We start from the raw sequence: 9,193 nt of genomic DNA on the forward strand, positions 1-9,193 counted from the left end.
AACATTTGTAGCCTACGTTTCGCAATTTCTTCGTTTATTTTGTGCGCCTCGTGCGCTCCTTCACGGACCATTTCGCCGTCCGTGTCCTGGGAAGTGTGCCATGAAGTTTCCACGGACTCCGGTGTTTGTTTATGTTTCCAAGTGATAATGGTTTCATGTACATATTTGTCTCTCAGATAAAGACGACTGGTGTGCTCGAGCGCAGGCAAGCCGTGCGCAATGGTTTTTTAACCCGCAGAATACATTTTACCTTAATGAAAGTGACCTGACAAGTTGCCTCAGAGTAAGTCGATACGGCTTCTTTTGCTGTTGGAAATAAAACAATATTGTCTCGCCAATGACAATTTTTTTTATTCTGACAGACTCTCTCTGAGAGGATATAAAATATGCATAGCCCAGGATGGAGATCCGTATTATCCGGTAGTTACTTAAGCAGTAAGTATGATATGCATGTAAATTCGAAATAGGCTAATTTCTAATAGATTTTCTTTAATATATGCCGATGGTAGATGTCATTATTTTCATATTTATTACAGTATAAGTTTTACAATTATTTAAGGAATGATTTCCAAAAACATGGTTAGTTCTTCAAGCCTTAGGCTATAGTCGTGATAAACAGTCCAAACTTTTCACTTTGTATAATAGCATTTGATACTTTTTGTGTGAATTTTTGTTAATTTTTTTATTATTTTCTGTACATTTTATTGCCTAAACTATCTATCTATCTATCTATCTATCTATCTATCTATCTATCTATCTATCTATCTATCTATCTATCTATCTATCTATCTATCTATCTATCTATCTATCTATCTATCTATCTATCTATCTATCCGTCCATCATCCACCCACCCACCCAACTCGTTACATCCATCCATCCATTCATCTATCTATCTGAAAGGATTTCTAACGTCAATTCAAACCTGTGTTTTCAGGTTGTCAAAACTAAGGACAGCTTGGTCTTTCTCCAATATCGAGCATGGCCATGTGTTAAATGGATTCCCTCAGCTTAATCAATGGCTCCTCTGGGAGCAAAGACCTGGCCATTGGGGAGGATTCATCTGACATGACTCTGAACCATCCTCTGCTAGAGCTGGGGGACAGCACCAAGCTTCTCGGGGTCCAGGTGGTTCTGATCTTGGCGTACTCTACCATCATCCTTTTGGGCGTTGTGGGTAACTCCCTGGTGATTTACGTGGTTTACAAATTTAAGACACTTCGTACCGTCACCAACTTCTTCATTGCAAACCTAGCCGTGGCCGATCTACTCATCAACACGTTGTGTCTCCCGTTCACTCTGGCTTACACTCTCCTCAGGGAATGGAAGTTTGGACAAGTGCTTTGTTTCACTCTGCCGTACGCTCAAGGTCTCGCCGTCCACGTCTCTACAATTACATTAAATGTAATTGCACTGGACCGGCATAGATGCATCGTTTACCACCTAGACACTCGAATGTCAAAGGACACCTGCTTTCTGGTCATTGCCATCACCTGGGTAGTAAGTGCCGTCTTGGCGAGCCCACTGGCCATATTCAGAGAGTATGGGATTGTAGAACTTTCTCCAGATGACTCCATTGAGGTTTGTGGAGAGAAATGGCCTGACAGCAGTACAGACAGCACTCTATACTCGTGAGTATCAGACATGCATATTTTAATGAACGCATTATTAGTTTTCTCATGCCCTCAAGATGCCGCAAATGTATGCTGTGTTCATTTATCAAGTGCCACTGTTTCACAATTGAACTGAAGGCTCAAAGATCTGCATATACATATTTGTGATGATTGAAACTTTGACATCTATGTAAACAGACATCATCTAGATTCTGATCATCTGAAACATTGTGAATTATTTAGATTTTGATTCAAGGTTGCTGTATATGCTCATAGTTTTACTCTCTGTTTTTATCTTTGAAAGCCTTGTTTGTTCCAGAACATAGAAATTACAGCTAAAATGAGTCATGGCTTGTTTAATTTTGGAACAAAAGTACATGTTTTATGAAATTGTCTTTAACAACAGCATAATGACACTCTTCAGCTGCACTTACATCGATGACGGCCGTGTTTTCTTTCTCCAGAATCTCCACGCTGCTGCTGCAATATATATTGCCTCTGGCTATCATCTCTTTTGCCTACATCCGTATCTGGAGTAAACTCCGCAATCATGTCAGCCCAGTTGGTCGCAGCGACAGGCACCAGCGCCGCCGCAAGACCACCAAGATGCTGGTAACCATGGTGTGTGCGAATATTATAACATAGTATTCCGGCATCTTCGTATCATTTTAAAATTTCACACATAGAAGACAGTAAAAAGCCTATATATATATATGTGTGTGTGTGTGTGTGTGTGTGTGTGTGTGTGTGTGTGTGTGTGTGTGTGTGTGCATATATATATATATACAGTATATATACACACGCACCTATGTTATACTGTGGAATGTATATTATAGATTATGAAAAGGCAAGTTTATTTATATAGCACATTTCATACACAATGGTAATTCAAAGTGCTTTACATAGAAGTAATTAAAATAATGAAAATAAATAAAAATAAATAAATAAATAAATCAATAAATATAAAAAAGGCTGATATTTGGCAATGTTAAGACCAGTGTTGGGTGTAGTGCATTACAAAGTAATTAATTTCTGTCATTTAGTTCATTTTCCCTTAAGGGATTAAAGTAAGGGATTACTTTTAATTTTTCCTTAATTTAATTACAGTTACTTCTGATGTAAATACTGTATAGACTAATAGAACAATTCTATGTAAAACAATAGTGGATGTAGCATCAAAATGTATTGTCTAATGTTAAAATATATGTTTTTAATGTAATTATCTCCCTTTAAATACTTTGGTCAGTTAAAGAATAATTTATGAAATGTTATGTTATTTATTTGAAAGAATTAATAGAGCAGTTTCATGTCTATCCTTGTATTGTTCAACTGGTCAAGATTGATAAGGGATTTAGAAAGTAATTAGTAATAAGTAATGCAATACATTTTAGAGAGAGTAAGTAGTAAAGTAATCTAATTACACTGTTGAAAATGTAATTAGTAGCTAGTAATTCATTACTTTTTTAGAGTAACTTCTTGGTCAAGATTATTGAAAGCCTTCCAAGGCTTTCAAGGAGCAAATATCAATTGCATCGGCCATTATCACTAACAAATTTATAACCTGGATTTCTACAATAGATGTGTTCTGATGTTCACAACAAGGACCTTGTACATTTTTAGTTTGTGTACTTTCTCTGTTTATTCTCTTGAGCCAGGACAGCAAGAACAGCATGCTTCTTTCCCAAGAGCATTTCCACATAAAAAGCAGTTTTCTGTAACCCAAATATTTCAGAGCTATTTTCTTCACAGTTATTTTGAAAGAGGTTATAGTTGGCAATAATATAAATAGAGTTGAATACCAGCATGTAGCGCAATCAGGCGTTTTTATTGCAGCTTGTCCAGTCGTGATGCAGCCCGCATGCAGATAACAGATGACCTCTCACCCGGTCTGTTGCAGGTTGTGGTGTTTGCAGTCAGCTGGTTGCCTTTTCACGCCTTCCAGCTCGCCATTGACATTGACCACAGCGTGTTGGACATGAAGGACTTCCGGCTTCTTTACACAGTTTTCCACATTGTGGCCATGTGCTCGACGTTCGCCAACCCACTGGTGTACGGTTGGATGAACCGTAACTACCGCAGCGCCTTTGTTGCGGTCTTCCGTTGCAAGGAACGGCTTGATTCATTGCACATGGAGGGACAGGTTGCCCCAGCGGTTCGCAGCAAACCAAAAAAGGCTTTGGAAGCCCAAGATATGGTGACGACACATCTCAACGCAACAGATGTCTGAGGTGACAACAGTAAACTATCTATCTATTAGATACGTTCTATCTGTTATTATGTCTATCTATCTATCTATCTATCTATCTATCTATCTATCTATCTATCTATCTATCTATCTATCTATCTATCTATCTATCTATCTATCTATCTATCTATCAGTGATGCGCGGGTTGATCCAAAATGAGTGGGTGCCTGCGGTCACCCGCAGTTACCCGCAGTTACCCGCAGTTACAAGTCATCAAAAAATATTTTTAATGATATTCGGGTCGCGGTCGGTCGGGTCTTTTGAAATAAAGATGACAATTAAACCTTTGTAATTTATATAGTACTAGACACAATTTTCTATGAAATACATAGGCCTACACTTTATTGGCTGCAGCTCAGTCTGCAGGTAGAGATGGAGGCGGCAAGAGAAAAGGTGAAGACAAATACACAAATAGAAAGAGCAAAGTGTGGGAGACACTTGCCGAAATAATGAAAGATGATGACCAAAGTGCTGGCTTTGTCATGTGTACTTCTTGCGATGCTATTTACACATTTGATAGCCACAAAACTGGCACGACCAACCAGGCACGGCGCCAGGATTCCAGTTTTGGATGGGCCAGACCAATTGTGGGTGGGCCTTAAATTAAAAACGTAAAAAAACGTTATCCAATCACTGCTTAACCTATTAAAAAAATATTGACTAATATAGCCTACAGTTATTATTATCTGTGCATATACATAATATAGATTTTAATAGCTTAAAATATTTTGTTGCATTGTTAAAAGTTTTGGTGCATAGGACGGACCTATCCGCGATCGCTCTCCATGGTTCTGATCAAAGAAGAGCGCTTTGGAATCTCCATTACGCATCATACCTGGGCTGCATTTTCCGATAACATTAGGCGTTTCTCAATTTCAAGGAAGGATCCTCGGAAGCCAGAATTTCGAGGATGCTACGTCATCGACATCCGTCTAAGGACTGTTCCAATGTCGAGGATCCTCGGAATTTCCACCAAGGACTGAGTCCTTCATTCGAAAAATATCCCATATACAGGAAAGGATGCATATGTGTAGCCTTCGCGCTCTTCGCGCTCTCAAATCACCCACAATCCTATGCGCACAGCTTTGCTTGTTCTTGTTCAAAAAATTCTAAATGTTGGACGTTAACGGAGTCGGAGCGTTAACGGGTCAATATGCTTTCAAATGTAAATATATTTACGTTACCAAACATTTGTTTAAAAAAATAATTACATCCATTATGTTATGGGTCAAATTGACCCGCACTGTTTAAACACACTTGACAGTCAAATAATCAATATGATTAAAAAGGAGTTTATTGATTTAAAAACGATTATATTGCCTGAGTGAACAGAACGTACTCGGTTACTAACGTAACCTCGGTTCTCTCTAGAAGAGGGAACGAGTACTGCGTTTTATCAAAACGCTACGGGAAAAGTCTCTTTTCACGAAACACTGAAGCAAAAAATTATCCTTTAATTTTCATATATGTAAAACGCGTTGCGGCAGCAGCAGACAGCTATGGCGAGACGGCTTGCTCGCTCATTGGCTGCTCTGCGGCAACTGCTTAAGCCTATCGAGCGAGGCCTGAGATGGCATCAGGCCAATGAGGGCGCTTCGCGCCCTCCTCGCCACTTCCCGCCGAAACGGGCGTGGCTTACCTCTATAAAAGGAGCTCGAGAAGGCTGACTCACTTGATTTTGATCGCCGAAGCGAACCAGAGTGAACCGTACGCACGGCAGAGAACGCAGTACTCGTTCCCTCTTCTAGAGAGAACCGAGGTTACGTTAGTAACCGAGTACGTTCTCTTACGAGAGTCCTCTCGTACTGCGTTTTATCAAAACGCTACGGGAACCCCTTGCAAAACGCCGTGCGTGCTGGGATAAAAAACACTGATCACCGGAAGCTATTTCAGGCATACAGTGCATAATCACCAGATTGACTCACACAGAGTCAGGGAATAAGGGTGGGAGCCTTAATTCCCTAAACTGTAGCGTCGTAGAATAGACATGTCCACAGACGCAAGTATAACATCACATAGACAGGGTAGGGAACCTGAACTAATGTGGAAAATGTGGGTCTTACACAGTTCTGCCCAAGATAGTCGGTAGCGCATAGCGCATGAGTTTCAGCGGTCTGACTAGACGGCTGAACGGATTACACCGACAAAAGCTTAGCCTGCAAGGCGGGAACCTCTAGGTTATAAAACCTGATAAATGTAGACGGCGAGGCCCAGCCTGCCGCCGTACATATATCCTGTAGGGAAATCCCGCTGGACCAAGCCCACGAAGAAGCAACGCTTCTCGTAGAGTGCGCTCTGACTCCCAACGGGCATGGAATGCCCTTGGCAGTATACGCCAGCGCTATGGCGTCAACTATCCATCTGGATAGACTTTGTTTCGAAACAGCCATTCCTTTGGAACGTCCACTGAACGAGACAAAGAGCTGCTCTGTCTGTCTGAAGACAGCAGAGCGGGACATATAAGCTCTTAAAGCCCTAACAGGGCAAAGAAAACTCGAGTCCCCTTCCTCACTCGATGCCGGCAGGGCAGCCAGGGAAATGACCTGAGCCCGAAAAGGCGTGTTGAGGGATTTCGGCACATAGCCGTGCTTAGGTTTGAGTATGACTTTAGAGTCATTAGGACCAAACTCCAAGCACGCCGGGCTCACAGAGAGCGCGTGCAGGTCGCCTATGCGCTTCACTGAAGCGAGAGCCATCAAAAACACTGTTTTGAAAGACAAGTGTTTGAGGCTAATAGACTGGATAGGCTCGAAAGGGGCACCTTTCATGGCCGCCAGGACCGTAGAAAGGTCCCACAAAGGAACTGAAGGAGGTCTGGGCGGATTCAGTCTCCTAGCTCCCCTGAGGAAGCGGATGACTAAATCATTCCTTCCCAGCGACTGACCCAGCGTTGAACCAAAGAACGCTGAAATAGCCGCCACATACACTTTGAGCGTGGAAGGGGATCTGCCCTTATCCAACAGCTCTTGTAGGAAGGAGAAAACCTCCGTTACCTCACATTCGAGGGGTGAAATGCTCCGAGCTGTACACCAGCCGGAGAAAACCGACCACTTCGAAGCATAAAGCCGCCGTGTCGACGGCGCTCTAGCCTGAGTGATGGTATTCACGACTCCCTCTGTGAGACCAACGGGTATCCGTTGAGCACCCACACATGAAGGGACCACAGTTCCGGGTGTGGGTGCCAAATCGAGCCCCCGGCCTGCGAGAGGAGATCTCTCCTCAACGGCAGTGGCCATGGATCGATATCTGTCAACTGCATCAGAACTGGGAACCATATCTGGTTCTCCCAGAACGGAGCTACAAGCAGGACTGGGCATTTCGTTTCCCTGACCCGTTCCAGCACCTGTGGCAGGAGGGAGACGGGGGGAAAAAACATATAACGGGCAGCGCGGCCACCTTCGGGACAGCGCGCTGTCGGTCTTTGAAAAGAACGCGGGGCAGTGCGCGTTTTCGCGGGACGCGAAAAGGTCCACCTCCGCTCTGCCTAATCTCTCCCACAACAGCCGGACTGTTTGTGGGTGTAGAGACCATTCGCCCGGGGGAACATTGTTCCTGGACAGTCTGTCTGGGCCCACATTCTGAAGCCCAGGTACATGCACTGCTCTCAGCGAGCGTAAGTTGTGCTGAGCCCATAATAGGAGGCGTTTCGCCAGCCTGTACAGGGATATGGACTTCAGACCGCCCTGGCGATTTATGTAGGACACCACAGCCATGTTGTCCGAACGGACTATGACGTGTTCGTCCTTGATGTGGGGACAAAAACGCGTCATCGCGTTGTGCACTGCCAGCATTTCTAGGCAGTTTATGTGTTGGAGCTTTTCTCGTTCCGACCACAGGCCGAAGAACGGTCTGCCCTCGAGCAGAGCTCCCCATCCCGAGGTGGATGCGTCTGTCGACACCATCCTCACTCTCGAGGAAGTCCCCAGGCTTACTCCTGATTGGTACCAGTCGTCCGCCGTCCAAGGCGCCAGGGCTGAAACACAGCTCTGATCGACCTTGAGGCGTAATCGACCGGTCGCCCACGCTCTGCGCGGTACCCGCGTTTTCAACCAGAACTGCAGCGGGCGCATGCGGAGCAGGCCCAGCCGGAGAACTGACGATGCTGAAGCCATGAGACCCAGCATCTTTTGAAACTTCCTGAGCGGGGTGACAGCGCCGCGGCGGAAAGACCTCGCCGCGCGCTGAATGATCAACACGCGCTGTGGTGACAGCCGCGCTGTCATAGACTGTGAGTCCAGAACGACGCCCAGAAACAAAATCGTTTGACTGGGGTTCAATGAACTCTTTGTCCAGTTGACTGTGATACCAAGATTCTCGAGGTGATCGAGTAAAATGGTTCTGTGCTCCACGAGCTGTGATCGTGATTGAGCTAGGATCAACCAGTCGTCCAAATAGTTCAGCACTCGCATGCCTCTGAGTCTGAGAGGAGCGAGCGCTGCGTCCCTGCATTTCGTAAATGTACGAGGTGCTAGGGACAAGCCGAATGGCAGGACTGTATACTGGTATGTCTGACCCCCGAAGGCGAATCTCAAGTATCGCCTGTGGTGTGACGCTATCTGTATTTGAAAATACGCGTCCTTCAGATCTATCGACATGAACCAGTCTTCTCGGCGAACATGCGCGAGAATTTTGCTGGTTGTGAGCATTTTGAAACTGCGTTTCAATAATACTCTGTTCAGCCGTCTTAGATCCAGTATGGGTCTGATACCGCCGTCCTTTTTGGGGACTAGAAAGTATCTGCTGTATAGTCCCCCTTCGCTTAGAGCTGGGGGAACGCGCTCTATCGCCCTTTTGCTTATCAGTTTTGATATTTCGGCTCGAAGTAGGTGAGCTACTTCCAACGAAACCGTAGTTCCGACGCGCGCTGTGAAGCGGGGAGGGCGTCGACAAAACTGTAGCGAGAAGCCTCTCTTTATAATGCCTAGCACCCAGTCCAAAACCCCTGGAAGCGCTGCCCATGCTTCTGCATGGCTGGCTAAGGGCTGGATACGGAGCGCGCTCTGTTCGCCGTGCGACAGAGGCGCTTCGGGGGATAAAAACATAGGCGTTATGCCTGTGGCATTTGAGGCGGGGCGCGCGCTTAATACAGCGGGCGGAACGCTCGTCCTCGACCTTACTACAGTGCTTAGCTGAGTGAGGGAGGACTGAGAAAGTCTCATAGGACTCATGTGAGCGAGTAGATGTGGGCTGGGAGCGGGCACATTTACTGCTTTGGGCGCGGTGTCTGCCTGAGCAGAGCGCGCGCTCACAGGTCTCATTTTTACAGAGAGCCTGTGATCTGTTAGACATAGTGTTCGTGGGCACTGGGAAGCGGGCACTCTCACTATGTTGGAAGCA

General features: G+C 45.1%; 1 protein-coding gene across 1 annotated transcript; it reads left to right on the forward strand.

Moving 5' to 3' along the window:
* Positions 1–401: 401 nt before the first annotated feature.
* On the forward strand, positions 402–3,838 carry npy2rl (neuropeptide Y receptor Y2, like; the record flags this gene model as incomplete). Its single annotated transcript, XM_081361427.1, has 4 exons — positions 402–435; positions 936–1,629; positions 2,076–2,232; positions 3,509–3,838. Exons 2-4 carry the CDS (start codon positions 995–997, stop codon positions 3,836–3,838), a joined length of 1,122 nt encoding a protein of 373 aa, XP_081217553.1. The 5' UTR covers positions 402–435; positions 936–994.
* Between the last annotated feature and the right edge of the window lie 5,355 nt (positions 3,839–9,193).

This window comes from Scardinius erythrophthalmus (assembly GCF_964197995.2).
Source record: "Scardinius erythrophthalmus genome assembly, chromosome: 3".
Classification (NCBI taxonomy): Eukaryota; Metazoa; Chordata; class Actinopteri; order Cypriniformes; family Leuciscidae; genus Scardinius; species Scardinius erythrophthalmus.